At 39.2% G+C, this 21,329-nt stretch overlaps 1 protein-coding gene across 8 annotated transcripts in view; it reads right to left on the bottom strand.

Moving 5' to 3' along the window:
• ARHGEF28 (Rho guanine nucleotide exchange factor (GEF) 28) overlaps positions 1–21,329 on the bottom strand; it is a 224,342-nt gene that overhangs the window by 84,267 nt on the left and 118,746 nt on the right. For 5 of the 8 annotated variants that reach the window (XM_014549710.1, XM_005858023.2, XM_005858024.2 and 2 more), the window contains 3 exons: positions 12,289–12,410; positions 8,149–8,429; positions 2,519–2,726 (listed from right to left, as the gene is read on the bottom strand). In XM_014549710.1, the coding sequence (XP_014405196.1) occupies positions 2,519–2,726; positions 8,149–8,429; positions 12,289–12,410 (611 nt within the window). Of the gene's footprint in view, positions 1–2,518; positions 2,727–8,148; positions 8,430–11,713; positions 11,783–12,288; positions 12,411–21,329 lie in introns of all 8 variants that reach the window. The other 3 variants (XM_014549703.1, XM_014549713.1, XM_014549719.1) reach the window with 1 other exon arrangement.

Below are 21,329 nucleotides of genomic sequence, written 5' to 3'. Positions count from 1 at the left end.
GCATGCATACAAGTCCTTTGGTTGATCTCTCCCCCTTGCCCCCACCCTCCCCTACCTTCCTCTGAGGTTTGACAGTCTGATCGATGCTTCTCTGTCTCTGGATCTGTTTTTATAATCTTATTGTTTCTGTTTTACTCTCATAACTTTTAAATTTTTATTGTCTTTTTGAAGCTTTGGGGAATAGTTCCTATATATACTTTAGGATGCAATTATGACATTCCAATCAAGTTAGTTAAAAGTGAAAAATTAAGTCAAAGGACTTTTCTCTGTATATTTAACAAGTTTGACTTTTGTTCACCTGAATTGTCAGTTATTTTTCTTTTACACTGTAGCATTCAATCAAAATTCTATATTAATATTTATCTCTATGCTTAACAAGAGATAAGAAGGTAGAGGGATAGCCACTTATAATTGGAGGGGTTTAAAAAACTTCCAAATAGCTGTTTAAGTTTATAATGTTACTATAAAAATCTTCCTAGGCTGTGCTTACCTTGTAATAGATTTCCACCCAGCACTTCCTGGGATGATGTTTGAATTTCACTGATTTATGTATCTTTATTCCTTTTAAATGACCTGTCATTTTGTCATCCCAATTACATACAATTTCTGTTACAACATTAATGTATGGAAAATGCAAGATGGCAAGATAATAAAACATGGTTTCTTACATATTCTAGAAAATTTAAATGAATATGCAATAGAACACCACTAAAGCCATCTATGGAACCAACTCCCATCCACCAGAGAGAGGCCTAGTAGCCTTAAGATCCATCCCACCCATCCATTTGTAAGATAGCACTTAAAATTAGGGCTGAATAAAGTAATGCACAATTTACTACTAAAACTGAGCCATCAGCAACTGTCCTTCCCAGTTCTCTTCTGTTCTTCCTAAGTGAAAACGCATGGTTTTTCTAAGTTCTTCCATATAAAGAGCCTGGGGCAATGTTGAAAATAGATGTCTGATCCTGCTTCAAGGGGCCTTGAGCTGTGGCCCCCTGGCTGACTTATTAGGGAGAGCCTTCTGGGATTGAATGTCAGGAAAGCCAGTCCAAGCTTTTCTATAACCCTAACAGTGAGCTCGCCACAGAGGGCCCTCGCCCAACGCCATCCTCTGCACTAAAGTCATAGATGGTTGTCATTTTTTATAATAATGGGACTTGGAGAATTACCCAAAAGCCTCAGGTAAAAGGTAACATAAGGTAATTTCAGAGGCAAGGCAAGCTATACTTTAAAGCAGCCGTCACCAACCTTTCGGACCTCACGGACCGGTGGTTGGCAACCACTGCTTTAAAGGACATATTCTTCTTCAAAGTGGACAACACTGAACTGCTTCACAAAGATGAAATTACTTTTCATTCCAAATAATGATGAGTGTTTCACAATTCCATCCAAAATGCAAAACTAAGAAGGATCTCCATCGACAAGCATACTCATTTCTGACTACCCAGAAATATCACATGATCTTTGGATTCAAAAGATTCTGACAGTTCTACAGGCTTCAGAGCTGAGGGAGAGGACTCGGGCCTGGATTTGAGTTCTGACTATTCACCATCGTGGGTAACCAAGACATCTCACCGCTGCAGAACCTCATCTGCTCAACAATTACAATAAACCTCTTATGTCCGAGGGGAGTTGTGATAAAACTAGATGTTGTGCATACATAAAACATGTTTGTATATTGTACACTCTACTATAAACATAAAGTGTTATCATAACAGCCATGTGTTCATGGTAAAGAGCTGTTTGGGCATAGCACACATTATTTTATAGTAGAAAACTCAATTTAAGAAGAAAAAAATGAATAATAACACAAATCAAACAGGAAGAAAGCATATCCAAATACAAAAGGGCTTTCGCTGCAAGACAGCAAGGGTATACAATACAGATGACGTGTTGTAGAATTGTATACCTGACACCTGTATAATTTAATTAATGCCATCTCAATAAACTCAATTTAAGAAAAGAAAAAGAAAAAGAAATAAAAAACAACCACAACAAAATGAAATCCCATGTGAAAGTGCCAATGAGAGAAAATCTGTCTCCTATGGAAAAATTGACAAAGTTTATGGGATTCCAGATTCGCTCGCGCAGCAGGAATGCTAAACAAACATCATCTGCCTTAGTAACATGATTTACCTCATCCCCCAGGCCAAGCAAAATTTTATGTGAGCAAAACAAGTTTGATCAGAAACCCACCAAATACTACCAGTTTTTCTCCCTTTGCTTAAGAGATGATAGTAGGAATTATTATGTACAATGGTAAAATATTCCAAGTATGTGAAAGGTTATATGTACTAGTGTTGAACTGATGAAAACAAATCGTCCCTTGTAAGTAAGGACCATACAGATTAGAGTGGGAAAGATGAAGAAGACAGGCTCAATCAGCCAGCGCATGAGGCCTCCAAAAAAAAAAGTTTACACGTGTGAATAAAACATCATTTGTCTTTCAGAGATGGATAGATTTAGACAACACATTTTCCCCACTTAGAATAAGCCACATTAATACCAATCAGAATACCTTTGACTGAAGGTTACTTGATAGAGAAAGTGACTCAGTCCTGGAGATGTTAAAATCTGGTTCAGTGTTGGTCTCAAAAGAGTCTAATTCATCCCCACTGGGAATCCCGGTTCTGGAGGAACTCTGCGACACGGGCGTGTAGCACAGGTGTGCCTGCTCCGCAGGCCCTTCCCCCTCACTGTCTGCATCCAGGGCATCGAGGCTGGAACTGGAGCACAAGGTAAGCAAATAAGTTAAAAACCAAGGAAGCCAACAGAGTTGGTTTCTATTTCTCTGAATTCAAATTCTTCACTGGTCTAAAGTATAATGGTTACGCATTTAATTTCTTCTTCTTTTTTACTTTTATTTATTGATTTGAGATTGAGCGAAAGAGAGAGAATGAGAAACACTGATTTGTTGTTCCACTTCGTTATGCATTCTTGGCTGATTCTCGTATCTGTCCTGACCAGGGACCCAATCCACAACCTTGGCGTATGGGGACAATGCTCCAACCAACTGAGCTACCCGGCTAGGGCCAATTTCTAATAAAATTTATATTTAAGTAGTTTTTATTGTTTTTCTTCCCCCAAATATCCTCATTTTCAACAAAACGTTGCTTCCCCACGTGAACATTTCTACCTAGCTAAAGCCATGTCAGGACTCTAAGAAACAAAAGCTGGTTCAAGTTAGTGTTATCCAATTTCTGTTTTGTAAATGTGATTATGGCAAGCCCCAAATAGTTACCCTTCCCATATTAAAAATGCAGACAAAACAGAGCCACTGGGCTGTTTGGGGGGGCAGCTCTGGGGGATCTGCATGTGAGCATATGCTGAGTGGCGTTCTGTGTCCCCGGGCCGGAGAGCTCAGGGGGCGGAGGCACCGGGAAGGAGAGATGTGCAAAGGTCTCACCCAGAGTTGCTGTCACGACCCGGGTCAGGCAGGAACTCAGTGAGGTCCCAAATGTGTCATATTAAATTATCATGTTTAGAAACGTTTAAAAATCATCCCATGAAAATCCATCTCAGAAGCAGGTAGTAACTCCGCTCAACTATAAAGCTTTTCTCTCCTCGTGTAACTGTGATAACCATGGAATTTAAAGGAAAGAATGTGACCTTCCACATTCCTGGCTCATTCCTTAACATTCACATTTTAAACCAAACTCTGAGGTCAACAGCTTTTACTGGCATGTTCACTGCACGGTGAATTTTTAAAATTAAATTTATCAGGGTAACATTGGTTCATAACATTATATAAATTTCAGGTGTACAATTTATAAAACAACATCTGTAAACTCCATTGTTTGCTCACACCCAAAGCCTCATCTCCTCCCGGCACCATAGATTTGATCCCCTGTACCCTCTTTGTCCTCCCCTGACCCCCATCCTTCCTGGTAACTACTATTCTGTTGTCTGTATATAAAACAAAAAGCAACAAAAGAAAAAACAAACAGTGCATTTTTTAATGTATTTTTCTTTGGTTGTTACAGTTCTGAAGATAAAATTTAAGAACAATATAATGAAACCATCTTGATTATGAAATATAACTAGAAAATAAAACTTTGAATAACTCATTTGGGTTACTTTTCTTAAAAAAAAACAACATAGGCTATTTAATAGCCACTGAATATCAACTTAATAAATTACATGACACATGGTCCTATATGTGTTTCTAGTCCAAACACTAAGATCAGTCTCTGGTCCTTGAACTTTTTCATGGGCCCTACTGGGCACCAGCAAACCTGCAAGTAAGTAAAGGCCAGGCCTGGCACCACTAAGGTTTCAAAAGTGGAATTTTCTCCTTAAAGAACACATTGAGGCCCTTCACCTTGGCACTGAGGAAGGAAAGATAAATTGGAGGTGGACTTCACACTTTTAATTCAGCACTAAAATATGTTGGAGTACATAAAATTATTTATCGCTCTGGCCAGTGCTGCACAGTGGTTAGAGCAGTGACCCATACATCGAAGGGTCTCAGGTTTGATTCTGGATCAAGGACAGGTACCTGGGTTGTGGTTTGCTCCCACCCTTGATCAGGCATGTGCAGGAGGCAACCAATCAATGTATCTCTCTCACATCAATGTTTCTCTCTCTCCCTCCCTTCCATTCTGTGAAAAGCAATGGAAAAAACATATCCCTCAGGTGAGGATTAACAACAAAAATATGTATTTCTCATAAAAAACTAAAGCTTGGTGTTAAGAAAAACTTCCCAGTAAATGTCAGTGCTCTGAATGTTATAGTGATGTAATTACGGTGCTGTGGTGTGTAGTTTCCTTAATTCAATGATCACCTGAGGGTAGAAAGAGATCTGGGGGTGGGGTGGGAGGTCAAAGGTTTGCTGATATCTTGTGCCTCTGTGTTTGTCTTCCAACTTGTGATCTCTATACTAATGAAAATTAGTTCAAATAGTCAGCTGCCTGCAAGAATATCCTATTTTAGTACAAGCTTTTCCAGGTATATACAGCATTTCTCCATCACTATGAATAAATCTTAGAAGGATTAGGGCCAAAACCGGTTTGGCTCAGTGGATAGAGCGTCGGCCTGCGGACTGAAAGGTCCCAGGTTCGATTCCGGTCAAGGGCATGTACCTGGGTTGTGGGCACATCCCCAGTAGGAGATGTGCAGGAGGCAGCTGATCGATGTTTCTCTCTCATCGATGTTTCTAACTCTCTATCTCTCTCCCTTCCTCTCTGTAAAAAATCAATAAGATATATTTTTTAAAAACAAGGATTAGGGAGTATTATTTTATTTTGCATACTACACTTGAAAACCGTTCGTTTCCTCTTCATCTAAATTGGGTTACAGTTTTTCTTTGTTAAGTTATTAATCTAAGATATTCAATATTATAGACATTATTTTTCAGAATTACCTCTAGGTTCTCATTTTATAATACCATTTTTCAAAATCCCATTAGTGGGCTATGAAATTGATTCAGTAAGTTGTGACCAGAATTTTCTTTTAAAATAGTATAGAGTAAAAAATATCAGAATACATTCCACATGTTATTTCATAAAACATTTAAACTTTATGTGAATGGGGGGGGGGGCTCATGGTGTGACAAGCATTTCTTACTGTGGAAAAACAAGACACAAAAATGGTTTTAAAGATATACTTTAGAACAGAACAAAACTTGTCTTCTATCAACTAATTTTTTGCTGTAAAGTTTGTTAAAATAAGTGTTGCATTGCTTATTTCCCCCTCCCCCTGTAACTTCTTAAAATACCTATTAATTTTAAATAACATAATGGTTACATATTATGCATACAATTTTACTTTCACCAAAATATTGTTTTAAACTTTAGAAAACTTGGGCCCCAGCCAGCTTTGTCCCTGTGTTAACCTCAGTTTTTATTGTGTGCCCCCAAATTTCTCCTCCTTGCCTCTCAGCCTATGATTCGCTTATTTTTAAAAAGGGGTATAGTTCACTTCAAGTTCATTATCATTTGTATTACACACCCCCACCATGACACCAGTGAGGGGGGTCCCATGGCCATCCCAGGGTCAAAATGGGGCTTGCTGGGGATCACAAGTCCTTTCTTCTCATTCCTACATTTTCCAGAGACAGAATGTGCAGGAGACATTGGCCGCAACACTAGCTGGAAGGTTTTTCTCTCAGTACATCTTCCTCTCCTTGTCTGCCACCCTCTCCCACCACCCCCCATCAGCTGTGACATTTTTACCAAGGTTTCTAATTGCCTTTATTCAAACTGGATAATTTTTTCTTATATTTTAAGGTGGCAAAATTCTAGCTGCAGCAGCGAGATGTTTAAACGTACCAGAACAGGACCATCATCAGAAAATGTTTGCATAAGCAGAACAAGAGACCACATGCACCCTTTCCTGCCTCTATTCCTAAAGAGCTCATTCACTTCTAGAGACTGGATCACAAGCTGGACAGATCCCGAGGATCCCACGAGAACGCACTGATAACACACAGTTCAATATGTGCTCGCAGAACTGTATAGACCAGGGGTCCTCAAACTACGGCCCGCGGGCCACATGCAAATACAAATATTGTATTTGTTCCCGTTTTTTTTTTTTTACTTCAAAATAAGATATGTGCAGTGTGCATAGAAATTTGTTCATAGTTTTTTTTTTTAAACTATAGTCCGGCCCTCCAACGGTCTGAGGGACAGTGAACTGGCCCCCTGTTTAAAAAGTTTGAGGACCCCTGGTATAGACTCTTGCTTTGTCTGACCGCCTCTTGTTGCAAACAGACATGTGGAGAACCCAAAATGTCCCATCAACTTAATTTACAGCCATGACCACTCGGCATCTTTTAAACTATAATTCCAAAAAATACGAATCTAAAGAAAACCTTTCATTATTTATGTATCAGACGTTACCCTTGGTACCAACACCTGTTTATAACGTGTTCCAACCGCAAGTGCTCGTATATCCGTGTGAAGTACAGCACAGGGGTTGGCACCTGGAGATTGCTGCTTCTCCTCCCTCGCTCTTCTTTCTGACCAGTTAAATCTCTGCTGGACACTTATCTACCTATGTGGATGCTCATTCGTAGATAAATAATTACATACACACTCACGTGTGTGTATTCTACATTCAGATTTTATGTGTGAAAATGAGCATACAATCAGAGGCCTTGGGCCTGGGGAAGAGAAATACGCTATTACCTAAGGAAAGTGAACAGCAGAATAAAATGAAATTAGCAGAAATTGGTCTATTTCCTAAAGAAAATAGACAATGAATGGATGGACAAGAAACAGATGCAAAAATGCAAACATACATGTGTACACACACATGTAAATATGTACTATCATATCAAAACTGTTGCTTTAATACTTTTGCATAAATAACACTTTTGTATTTCAAATAAATATTTTGAAAATATGTGCAAGGTTACAGAGCATAAAAATAAAACACCTATGATCCCACCCAACTTGAAACGTGAACATTGGCCATACCATTGAACCCTTTTTATTCCTTTCCATTCTCATTCCCTACTTTCCCCACTGGATGTAATAACTATCTTGAATTTGGGAATTTTTTCCCTCTTCGTTATCTTGTTTGTCTGCTTTTAATAGCTTAAGCACTATGTATTGGCCCTATAATAATAAATTGTTTGATTTTGTTTTGGCTTGCATTTTATAAAAATGACATCTAACTAAAGTACTTTGTCCCTTACTTTTTGTTGAACTTTGTGTTTCTGTCATGCATGTCATGTATGTAGCTGTAGTTCATTTTTCCTACTGTATAGCACTCCTTTGTGTAACTATACTGAAATTTATCTACTCATTCCCCATTTGGGTTATTTTCTGCTCTATAAGTACTCATCCACATGTCTCTTAAAACACAGAAGTAAAACTGCTGGGTCATAAAATGCATATCCAAATTAGTTTCCAAAGTTTTTAGACAATTTTTACTTCTATCAACATAAATGGGAGTTTCCATTATATGCATTTTCATTAAAATATGAAAATATTGCCAAAGTTAGGGGTTTCTTCTATTTTGTTTTTTTGCCAGTTTCCTTAACTGTCTTACTTTCAAATCAAGGAATATAGAAACCGAAAAGGGGCAACATTTTTATGTAGAGACAAAAATGGTAGGGACAATAGAAAATAAAATAGAATTTTCCAATTTCCATTACAAGGTTCTTTGATTTTCTACATTTTCCTCTAAAATAGAGTACCTTACCTTCTTTTCTTTAGATGACTTTGTTCCTTTTCAAATCCATGAAGACCAAAAGAAAGATTTAAGTTGGAAGCACATGAACTAGATGGCGATGTGAAGGACTGTTGGGCTTCCATATTTGGTGTCACTTCCTTGTTCTCATGGAGCGGGTGCCTGCCAGGGCTGGTTTCGGTAGAAAGGATATGCTTGCCGCTCTGAGGTGTCAGAGTAGAATCCATGGACTCAGGGCAGGTGTGTGTAGTGACTCCCTCTAGGTTTATATAGTTAATATCCAAATCACCAACCTGGTAGACAAAAGAAAAGTATTCCCTAAGCAAAAGCAGGACAGATAGGCTTAGTTAAGAATAAATTTCTCCCAATTTAAAAGCCTTTCACTTTACTTATCTTGTCTTACTTGTTCTTATTTTGTTTCATATAAGCAGAGAATTCTTTCATGATGTTTTTGTTCACCTGGTTGCTATCCCATAATTCACAAAAGGAAAAAGACCAACTGAGCATTTTAAGATTTTATGAACCACTCAAAATGAGAGGAAATGCTTTAAATACTCAAGAAAAACAACTAAGGAGCAGGCAGCTTGACTTAAAAAGCAGTTTATAGGAATTTGAGTAAACAAGGTAGAGGTGGTCACATAAAACACTACCAAACAGAAATACAAATAAAACTACAGAAGAGCCTGACCGGCTTGGCTCAGTGGATGGAGCGTCGGCCTGCGGACTGAAGGGTCCCGGGTTCGATTCCGGTCAAGGGCATGTGCCTTGGTTGCGGGCACATCCCCAGTGGGGAGTGTGCAGGAGGCAGCTGATTGATGTTTCTCTCTCATCAATGTTTCTGACTCTCTATCCCTCTCCTTTCCTCTCTGTGGGAAATCAATAAAATATATTTAAAAAAAAACAAAAAACTACAGAAGATGCATGGACTTAGCATAGCTAGAAGATAGAAAATGCCCTGAAATTCAAATTACATGGAAATAGTGAAATAAACACCGAATCTCAGCAAGCAACCTGTCGTACCCTTACCATACACCTTTGCAGAAAGGACAGTCTGCAAAAATCTGCATGGCAGAGAGACCAGGGAGGTGGCCCCTAACAATTATCATGGGAAGAGAAAGTCTACAGGTGAAAAAGAGTCCCAGTTGATCAAAGCACCTGCTAAGAAAGGGGCTTAAAGACACACGCGATCTGAGGCGTCACTCATCAAAAGGCATAACTTCTGGGGGAGAAAACAGTAAAAAGAAAGAGAATGACACTATTTACATATAGAGTGGTGAAGGGGAAATGAAGCAAAAGGGGGAAATTTAGGGTCCTAAATCAACCATCAAATTGATAATTTACTAAGGCAAAAACAATCGCGCAATGTTCAAACTGATGGGTGCAAGTCAAATGAATAACAGGATATTTGCAATGACTCAAACTGTCTCCCACAAGATACTTGATTTTTTTTTAAAATAATGACTTTATTGAAAATAAATTTGGTAGACCAAAGATAACATCATCAGTAAAATTATCAATGTCATAAAAGTTGACTAAGGAATTGTCCCAGATTAAAGGAGACTAAAAACACATGACAACTCATTACAACTCATGTAGTTGAATTTACTTTTGCTACAGAGGACTTTGAGACAACTGGCTAAAATTGAGTAAGATTGGTACACTGCTAATAGTACTGTAGAGATGATGGTTCCCTGGTTTTGATAACTGCACGTGTGTATGTAAGAGAATGCCCACGTTTTTAAGAAAATGCACCACAAAAGATTGAGGGATACCATATTTTCAATTTGCTCTCAACTAGTTAAAAAATATTTATATGTCTTAAGCATTTGCGTACACACAGCACATACTCAGAGGATAATAAAGTAAAATATTAACATTTAAGGAGTTTTGATAAAGAGGATACAGGGATTCTTTGTACTGAATTAAGCAGGCTTGAAATGATGTCCAAATACAATGCTGTTGTTTTCAAAGTAGTCTATATGACAGAGTAATTTTCAAAGTAGCTTTATCATGTGAATTGCCTCATCAGATAGGTTGGTTACCTTGAGAATTTACAGGAAAGAGTATTGCAAACAATCTAGCAATCTTTTTAGGTTTCTGTGCCATGTTGAGGGGATGAAGGAAATAGATTAAGATTTTTTTCTAGATATTGCTAGAAATTGTTTTAAAAATGCAGAATTTGGACTCTCTGTTCTTGTTATTCAAATGGACATAGGGACAGTGAGATAAATGATATGTTAACTATGCCACACTGACATAGAGTACTTTGTGATTTGTATCCAGGTTTTTAGTTTCATTTCTGTTTTCACTGCATGCATTTGGCGATCCTCTGCTATGTTTCAGTTTACCAATTAGTCTGCTTGAGTTCTCTTCAAGTGTATGCTTCACATTACTTCTCTCACTCAAAACAATCAAACAATCACATCATAACTTCATGTTCAGTGTATCTTAGAACAAATAAAGACACGGTTCTCTCCTCCTAATAGCGAGTTGTACAATTTTAGTTACTTGAGGTAAGTGAAAATGTTACAGTGTTCACTGAGGCTTAGAACAACCAAAAAAATTAAGAACTCAAGAAGCATTTCATGCAAATGCTTAGAAAATAAGGCAACAGAATAAAAGCAGTAAAATCAGAATGTGGCTAGAGCACACCAAGTCCAGTTAGCCTGTATCTTCAAAGAATGTCCCCAGAACTCCCACTTTGTCCTAAACTCTGTGCTTCATTCTAGATTTCATAAACAGGAACACATTCAGCTGCTTTATACCAAAACATATACCAGTTTTCATAGCCTGATGTCCATGTCCTGATGTTCATATCTTAGTCATTTTGAATATCATCCCACCCTATGCATTTATACAATGCATTTGAGGTAATAGTGTTTTATAACACAAAAAGAAAAAAGCAGAGATATTTGACTAGGAGATGAAATTGAGATCTAGTAGACAGGAAAAAATGTTTATATCACAGAAAACATCTATAAGTAATAAGGTATAATATACGCACACTGACAACAAAAAGAGTAAAATACCATATTGCTCAAGGAGCATATATATGGTGCATTTATATGGGAATTAGGCTTTAAAGTTAGTGGATAAAACAGAAATTATGTTGTCAAAATTACCCTTGAATCCCTTAAATCTACCATAAATTAGAGCAGCGGTTCTCAACCTTTGGGTTGCGACCACTTTGGGGATCGAACAACCCTTTTACAGGGGTCGCCTAAGACCACCGGAAAGCACATATATAATTACATATTGTTTTGTAATTAATCACTATGCTTTAATTATGTTCAATTTGTAACAATGAAATTGGGGGTCACCACAACATGAGGAACTGTATTAAAGGGTCGCAGCATTAGGAAGGTTGAGAACCACTGAATTAGAGGGTGCAGAAATCTTCTGATTGATAACTATATTGGGGGATGGGAGTGGGGGGGTCAATGGAGGGAAGGGAGATATCCATAATACTTTTAACAATAAAGATAAATTTTTAAAATTAAATTTTTTAAATCAAGGGTGACTGAGCTTCAGAAAAGAATGAAGGATAAATCCATATGTAGATGCACAAACCACTTGCCTTCATGAGCTTTAACTCACAAATCTCTATCAGGGAATGGGCGGGGAGCTCTGAAGGGTTCCAGCTTCCCTGTAACACGACACCATTCTGCTTTAATATTAAAGCTCTACAACCTTATTACATGTTAATAGGTGTGTTGTAAGGATTAAACAAGTAATTTATATGACAGCATCCTATGGGGTTGGCGTCAAGCTCTTGCTCACCCAGCTCCTGCTGGCTTTGAATACAAATACTGCAAGAGCAAATCACACACACCTTGTTTTCTGACAAGCTGTAGAGGAGAAACTGGCCTCGCAATTGTCATTTCCTATTTTGGCCCCAATAGAAGAGCACTCACACTCCTCTCTTAGGGCAGTGTCAAAGGCCCCTCCCTCGTGGTGCGCCTTGGGTAAGATGTGCTGTGCTGAAGGAAGAACCTCAGTTAAATGCTCACATGATGAGACTCCACTATAGCATCACCAGGGCTGCACTTAGGCTAAAACTCCCAGAGGAACACAGCAATGCTGAATCTATTTCTCACATGCTCGGGCTTAGAAAGAGGGCAGATCCACCTTGGAACATCAGTCACACCTTACCTGATCTATCACCATACAGTTAGCATAGACTTCATCGCCACCGTTCAGCATGTCAGAAAGCCCACCGGCAGCGTGGAACGCGGGGGGCTGCTTGGATTTTTTGAGGACATCACAGGAGCGATCTAGAGGAGAAGTGAACACAGGAGAAATAAAGTGGAGGAATTTATTTTACATTCAACCTTTACCTTCTTAATTGAACTATAAGAAAAAACAATCAAGATTATATTTTTTAAAGATGGCACTTTGCTATCTCCACTTATACAGAACTACCTGCAAGTATTTTGTTTTCTACATCCAAACCTTCTCAGTATCTAAAACCGTCCTAAAGAATGCATCGTTCTAGATAAGTATGTGCCCATTTCAAGCACTAGTTTTCTAATCATGAGAGATTTTCATAAAATCGATGAGACTTTTGCTTTCAATTCCTAACAGGTTAAACTAAAATTCACTTTATGAATCACGTGGAAGCATCAGTGATTGCACTGTGACCCTCAGGTGCCACTGAGGTGTTCAGGCTCCAGACCCTTTACTGAAGGACCCGCGATAGCACGCAGCCTCGCAGTTCCGGCTCTGGACTGCCTGCTGAATATGCATACTCTCACAGACACAGCTTTGCTTCCATTTCAGTTATAGAAATGTTTTTCCTTGCTTCTATGTCCTCAGATTTGTTCCAAATAGATGAGGTTGCTCAAAGAGGTTTCCCAGAGAGTTGAGGTGTTACTGTATTTGTAGGGAACAAAAGTTGAAGGCAATAAACCATAGAGAAGCCAGAATGCCTAATTTCTTGTGTCTTTGGCTAAATTGCCTAAACTCCGGATACTTTTACAGGGCTTCCTCATCTGTAAAAGTGGATTATTATTATGCTTCCTCATTGTATAGTTATGAGGATTAAATTAGTTCAGACACGTAAAGCACTTAACACATGCCTACGTACTTAGTAAGTGCTCGATAAACATTGTCACTATCATTATATTTTGTTAGTAGTGGTTTTAACCATGTTCAATGTGAGGTACAAGGCCATTAGTGAGGTACAGGCCATTAATACTAATCATGGTATGTTATAATAAATTATCAATAGTTGTACATTAATTTAATAGGATAGATTCAAAGTTATATCCATAGCAAATGACGTCCTCACTGACATTCCACTGAGTTTTTTTGCATGAATACAGAAGGAATCATGTTGCCTTTATTCCATCAGAAATGGCACTTATTCCATGTCATAGTATATGACATGTCTTGCCTATGTCAGAGCATAAAAGCTAAGTAAACCCATGGAACTGAATCAGAAAAATTTTAAAAATATTAATAACTGTTGGGCTGATGTACTAGGAATAAAAAATTCTATTCTTTCATAGAAGGTCCCAGATGAAATTACAGAAGTTATAAAGATATATGGATTGTATGAGCCAAGTAGCCTTGGCTTCAGATTCTCCATCTAAATCTCTCTCTTCCCCACAGAACACCCAACTGAGATTTTTATTAAGCTCCTTGAGGAAATATACAATGGAAATGTAAAACATTATCTCCTCATATCTATCATGTCTTCTCTTATCAATTTATTTAAATAGCTAGCAATATAACACACAAAGCCCACAAACACTTCACAAGAATAACCTTTATGATCAATTACTATACATTTTTATTCTAATTACACAAAATAAAAGCATGTTCCAAAGGTTATAAATCAAGAACCTGACAAAACCCTTTCACTGTGTTCTGAGGTAAGAAAATACTTGCTCATTTGTCATTTTACAGCATGTTAGAAAAACAATCATAAATAACTCAACATGGTCCTCTGACGGGTCATTAATCCAGCTTAACTGCTCTCCTGTCCTAAGTTCACAGACTGTCACACACCTGGCATGTCTGCTATCACACTTGAGAGGCTGGTTACGCCCCTTTTAACCATTTCCATCACTGCCGAATCAAAACTTCATTGATTATTAGACTAAGGAACTAGCAAGATATTTAATAAAACATCTGCAAATAATTGACAGATTTAATTTTAAAACAGAGAACCAAATGAAATATTACCCCAAATGGTCTGGTGTCAGTGTATGCACTGCCCAGTCATCCGACAGCCATGTTTGGAACTACCAAAATAGCCAGCTCTGTGCTCACAACCAACCCTCACTTCAAGGATGAGCAGGACCAGGAACCACTTCTATTTTCACACACACAGGTAAGAGTCATTTGGATTCAATTTTTCTTTTTCTTCCACAAACAAATCTACCTGGCGCTGTGTGGCAGGTCAGAATCTATAATAATAAGAGCGTAATATGCTAATTAGACCAGGCGTCCTCCCAAATGAAGCCGGGGCTGCAAGGGAAGCCTGGGTTCTGGGTGCCTGCCAGTGGCCAGAGGGAAGCCCGGGTCCCAGGTGCCAGAGGGAAGCCAGTGCCGGCAGCCGGGGGATGGAAGGCCTACTCTTGCACGAATTTCGTGCATCGGGCCTCTAGTCTATAAGGAAATCATACCCAGGCAGTAAAAATAAACTCAAAGGTGGAAGAGTTACTTTGGTTACTTTGACCGAGTTGGAATCTAATTTGTTTTCTTCATGATTTATTTAATCAATGTTTTGGAAAATGATGTGATTTATTTACAAGACAGGCCCATAACCTCTTATCTGTAATTCTGAAATCCAAAAAGCTCTGAAAAATCAAAACTTTTTTCCCCCCTAAGTTTGGTTTAAAAACAAATGTGGTGGCAAAATCTAACCTGAATCCACACGAGGTCATGTAAAGTCTCTATTTACCCCACTTCAGTGTGAACGGTCATACCTCCTGCTACAGAATTATTATTGTGCTTGATGATAGCATTGCCCCCGTGTTTCCAATGGGACTCATAGCATATATATTATACGCACTATACCAAAAAACATGGACATTCCTAATTCCAAAACAAGTCTGGTCCCAAGAGTTTCAAAGAAGAAACTGTGGATCTCCACAAAATTAACCATAGCAGGTACTAGACCAAGATTTTATCCTTGCTCTACCAAGTTCACAATTTTCCATATCTACATCTCATCCTGTATTTTTCTATGCTCTACAACTTGTCTTTAGATTAACTCTCCTTTTACTCTTTAAATAAAACCAATTTTCCAAGAAATTCCTGGCCTTACTATAAATGGGAACTGTGCAAGATATTTAATAAAACATCTGCAAATAATTGACATATTTAATTTTAAAACATAGAACCAAATGAAATATTACCCCAAATGGTCTGGTGCCAGTGTATAATAATAAAATAATAAAAACAAAACAATGAAACTGCATTCTGACTAAACATCTGAGCATCTACAGTGCCTGCTCTTTGTCATAAGGGAGATTCTGCAGGACTCAGCAGTGTTAAAGATGCAGTGGCAACAAACCCACTTTCTCCTTGAATGAGCAGGAAGGTCAAAAAAACGTGAAAAAGAAATATCTCCCTTACAATGTGATTCGCTGTCATCTAATGTTAGGTTAAGATACCATCTCCAAGTATGATGGAACCCAGAAGAATTTACCTTATACTTTGGGAAACCTGCCAGGATAGTGGCATCATCCTGTCCATTAGGTAAGGATTGCACTGAGTCTTGTGAGGGCTTGGGGGAAGAGGGCGCATGACTATATAACAGTAAGGAAGGGAAATCTGTCTCCTCTCTAGATCTGTCGCCCACAACCTGCCATGTAGATTTGCTGGGTTACTCATTGCAACTATTTATAAAATTGTCCCAGAAGACCTTTGCATTGTAACTGTCTGGGGCAGCCGTGGCTCATGCTTGTCAAAGGACACCAACAGATAATAGGATCTAGAAGTGAACAGACACTGACAAATCAGAAGATGACAGGCTTATAAGACCTCTACTCTTTTATTAACTGCAGCATAATCACTGCAAATAATGGGCTTCCGACCAGCAGAATAAGATTTATTGTGAAAAAAGTCTTTAAAAGTACTTTCAAATAAACATCAGCTACCTATATTAAAGTGGCTCATTACTGCACTATTTCGGCCCATTACAAAGAAAAAGCTACAATGGTTTTGTTTTCTTAAGAAACCTGATCTTTGTAAGATTTTCAAGATATATGATTTTATTGCTTCCATATGTAACCACTTTAGTAGCAAATTAAGTGAAAAATTATTGCCAAAAAAAGTCCTTCAGGTTCTTTTTCAATGAGCCTATAGATGTAATTTGCAGTAAGAATCAGCTCTCTATCTTGAATTAATGCTATTTTTTTCCTGGTGGTGAGGAACACACAATACAATATATAAATGATATATTACTGAATCATGCACCTGAAATCTTATAATTCTATTAACCAATGTCACCCCAATAAGTTCAATAAAAATAGAAAATAATTAATGAATGAATGTTATTTTGTAAACATTTAATTCAACTCCCATCCACATAGCTGCAACTTTTAAATTGGTGAAGAGCAATGCATTGCAGTAGTTAGGAGCATGGGCCCTGGCCTGCCCAGATTCAAGCCCCGGCTCAATCACCAATTAGCTGTGTGACCTTGGGCAAATTATTTAACCTTTCTGTACCTCCATTTCCCATTTGTAAAATAGCAATGATAATATGTCTATTTATTAGCATTGTCATAAGGATTAAATGATTTATACTTTAAATGATTAGAACATAATCTGACACAAAGGAAGCACTAGGCAAATGCTTGATATTACCATATAAGAAAATGAGGTTGTATAGTTTTAACACTTTATGTAATTTTAATGCTTTAAAAAATGATTTCAACCATGGTTATAACTTTACATGTTTAGAACCAACCCAAGGCAACTAGAATTCACAGAATATTCCATTTGCTACACAAACAGCTAAAATAATGTTGTAAATGGCTTAGCTCGTGTTAAGAAAAGCTCATCCTGAACATGGTAACTGATAAACAAAGTCAAACTACCCAGTTAGAGTTACCTTGCCACGACTCAAGGGTGAGAGCTCATGAAACAGGAGAGAGTCCAACAGCAGGACAAACAAAATATAAAGTCAAACCATCAGAGACAGCATTTCTCAAGAATAAAGGGAGGATTTCAGAAACTGCCGTGTTCTAACATGACGAAGTGGACTTGGGCCAGGTTCTCGCTGCAGAGCGCCTAGAGGGTAAACAGTAACTCTGAGGGGATCCCCAGCTCGCCCCTCTCCCGCTATTCTCAGGGCTTTGTAATGTGATCTGTGAAACTGTACCAGGACTCCCTGCAACAGCATTTTCATCAGCGCTGGCTTGCTGTACAGAGGCTCCAGCGAGGTGACAACTGAAAGTAGGTATGTTTCACCCACAGAATGAAGGGTAACGTGCTAGTGAGCGGGGAGAGAGAGAGAGAGGCAGCTCCGGGTGCCTCCCTTTTCTCTGACATTTACAACTACCCCAAATCTGGCAGGAAACAGTTAAGGGCACAGACCAGCCTAGGGCCTCTGCCACCTGATTTATAATGAAATCAAACTCTCCCTCAAGAAGCTAAGAGCTTTGTAGCTAAAGGAAAATGTGGCCTACTTGCGTGGTTATGTAAGAGACCCACACCCAGACATAAACAAACCCGGCTGAGGCAGCTTCTGCACACCTGCTGCTGACCTGGTTTGGCCCACTCTGGGTGCCAAGCTCTTGCCTGTGAAACTCAAGAGAGGGCCTCTCAGTCCAGATATCTCTTAACAATGGCTGGACGGTTGGTTTCATTCATTCATTCATTCATTCATTCATTCAGTTTTGCTTTAAACCTAGAAGTTTATGAACACAGCAGGATTTAGTCTTACCCACCACAAAATAGGTAAGACTTTTTATTTTTTTGCCTAAGTCTTTATTGTTTTTTTATTTATTTCTTAATTTTTTTCAATATTCATTGAAATATTCAATATTATTTATATTCAATATTATTGTGTATTAGTTTCAGGTGTACAGCACAGTGGTTAGATAATCATATAATTACGTTACAAAGTATTCCCCCTGATATTGCCAGTACCCACCTGATACCATACATCGTTATTACAATATTAACTATATTCCCTGTGCTGTACTTTATATCTGCATGGCTATTTTGTAACTAACAATCTGTACTTCTTCATCCCTTCACCTTTTTCACCCAGTCCCGCAACTCCCTTCCCCTCTGGCACCATCAGTCTGTTCTCTGTATCTTTGAGTCTGTTTCTGTTTTGTTTGTTCATTTATATTGTTCTTTGGATTCTTCCTGCAAGTGAAATCTTATGGTATTTGTGAGTAAGACTTATTTTAGAGTTCGGTTCCCAGCGCTCTACATCACAGTCACCAGTGACCTTGCTATCACAGAATGCAGTGGTCAGGTCTCGCCTGGTGTGACCTACAGCAGCATTTGATACACTTGATCGCTCCCTTTCCCCCCTTTGCCTCCGGGACACCACTCTCTGTCTTCCTGGCCTTTCCTTCTCAGCCTTCTTCATCTTCTAGATTTGGGTAGATAGCAGCACTCTAGGGCCAATCCTCTTTTTCTCTTTCTCTCTCCACTCATTCCATGGCTCATCTAACAACATGGCATCATACACCATTACAGAATGACTCTTCATCTCCAACCCAGACCTCTCCCCTGAATTATAACAATCTCCTCAAAATCTCCACTGAGTGGTCCAGCAGCCACATCAAGCATGACAGATGCAAAACAGAACTCTTCACTTTCCCTCCTACACTGACTTGCTCCTCCCAGTAAATGCCAGCTCTATCCTTCCTTGAAGTTGTCTTGACTGATCTTTCACAATCAAATAGATCCAGAATCTGACCTTTTCTGATCATCTCCACTGACACCCCAAGGCATGCCATCACCATCTCTTGCCTAGACTATTGCAAGACTACTCTCTCCTAATGGTCTCCCTGCTTCTACTCTTCTGCCCTCCATGGCCTATTCACCACAATGTAGACAAGGCAATTTTGTTACAAAGGAAATCAAATCATAGCATGCCTCTAAAAGTCTCCAATGGCTTCCCATCTCATTCAGAGTAAAAGCCAAATTTTACCACAACCTACAGCACCTTACTCAAATGGTTCTGGGACTAATTCCTGTGTGTGTGTGTGGCGGGGGGAGGATCCCACAAATCTAAGCAATTGTTGGACACCAGATAGGTGTTGCCAATTACAAGTCCAGGTTCTTACTTGTGCTTCTGAATGGCTACAGATTGGAGGTTCCCATAACCCCCTCTTGGACTTCAAGATGCCAATCACAGTCCAGGTTGCTATCTGTACTTCTGACCAACTATATAAATCAGAGGTTCCCACAACCCCCTCCTTGGGTTCGATTAACTTGCTAGAGCAGCTCACAGACCTCAGAGAAACAGTTTATTATGAAAAGATATACTAGTATATAACTCAGGAACTGCTAGGAGGAAGAGACGAGTAGGGCAAGGTATGTGGGAAGGGGCACATAGTTTCTGTGCTCCGAGCACACCAAACTCCCAGTACCTCCATGTGTTCATCAACCAGAAGCTCCCTGAATCCTATCAGCTTGATTTTCTAATGGAGCTTTATGACATAGGCATGATTGGTTAAATTTTTGCCCCCTGGAGACTGAACTCAATCTTCAGCCCTTATCCCTTCTCTGGGGGGTTAGGGGGTGGGAGAGAAAGTTCCAATCTTCTAAACCTAAGGTTGGTTTTCCTGGCAACTAACCCCCATCCTTAGGTCCAAAAGGCACCTCATTAACATAACAAAAGACATCTTTATCACTCTCATCACTTAGGACAGTGGTCAGCAAACCTCGGCTGGAGAGCCACATGAGGCTCTTTGGCCCCTTGAGTGTGGCTTTTCCACAAAATACCACGTGCGGGCGCACACATACAGTGTGATTGAAACTTCGTGGCCCATGCGCAGAAGTTGGTTTTCAGCCTGGGCGAGTCTATTTTGAAGAAGTGGCAGTTAGAAGAAGTGGGGGGTATCGGGCAGGCGCGGGCAGGCGGGCGGGCGGGCGACGGGAGACGCAGCGCGGGGGAGGTACATTGTTTTGAGGTACCTTCGCTGAGGTCGACCCCTTCCAACTCTCCCATCCACACTCGTCTATCTGAAACAAGTATACAAGACGAGCGTGGATGGGAGAGTTGGAAGGGGTTGACCTCAGCGAATGTACCTCAATCAGATTGAGGACGTTTTTAGCAAAGGCCAGCTAATAACAATGTACCTACCTATGTAGTTTAAGTTTAAAAAATTTGGCTCTCAAAAGAAATTTCAATCGTTGTACTGTTGATATTTTGGCTCTGTTGACTAATGAGTTTGCCGACCACTGACTTAGGACATTTCAAGGGTTTTAGGAGCTCTGTGCCAGAAATGGGGACAAAGACAAAATACGTATTTCTCATTATAAATTACAATATCACACTAAACACACCCTCATCCAACCTCTCTGAAGCTGCCGATTACTCTAGCCACTCTGGCCTTGCTGTTCTATGTCTCAGGCCATTTGCACTTGCTGTTCTCGCTTCCAGGATTGCTTTTCTCCTTTATACCCAGATGTCTTCCTTCTTCACTTTCTTTAGCTCTCTACTCAAATGTTATCTTATCAAAGAGTCTCTGCCCGACCATTTTATATATATATATATAGGCACCCCCTAAGCCCTGCTTTATTTTCCCTTATAACATACATCATCACCTTGTACATTGTATCTATCGTATATTATTTGTTCCCTTCCATTAGAATGTAAGCTCCATGAGAACAGTGACTTAGAATGCTTCGTTCACTGTATCCCCAATTCCTAGAGCCATGTCACGTAGTAGATACTCAACATATATTTTCTGAAGGAGTGAATTCTTTCTCATTAAGAAAAGAATCTCCTCCCATTTGACCCAGTGATCCCCCTTCTACGAATATATCCCAAGAAACTAAAAACACCAATCAGAAAGGATATATGCACCCCTATGTTTATAGTAGCACAATTCACCATAGCTAAGATTTGGAAACAGCCTAAGTGCCCATCAGCAGATGAGTGGATTAAAAAACTGTGGTACATCTACACAATGGAATACTATGCTGCAGTAAAAAAGAAGGCATTCTTACCATTAACAACAGCATGGATGGAACTGGAGAGCATTATG

The sequence above is a fragment of the Myotis brandtii genome, unplaced genomic scaffold, assembly GCF_000412655.1.
Source record: "Myotis brandtii unplaced genomic scaffold, ASM41265v1 scaffold115, whole genome shotgun sequence".
In the NCBI taxonomy this organism is placed as follows: domain Eukaryota; kingdom Metazoa; phylum Chordata; class Mammalia; order Chiroptera; family Vespertilionidae; genus Myotis; species Myotis brandtii.
This window is presented reverse-complemented; position numbering and strand designations above follow the sequence as displayed.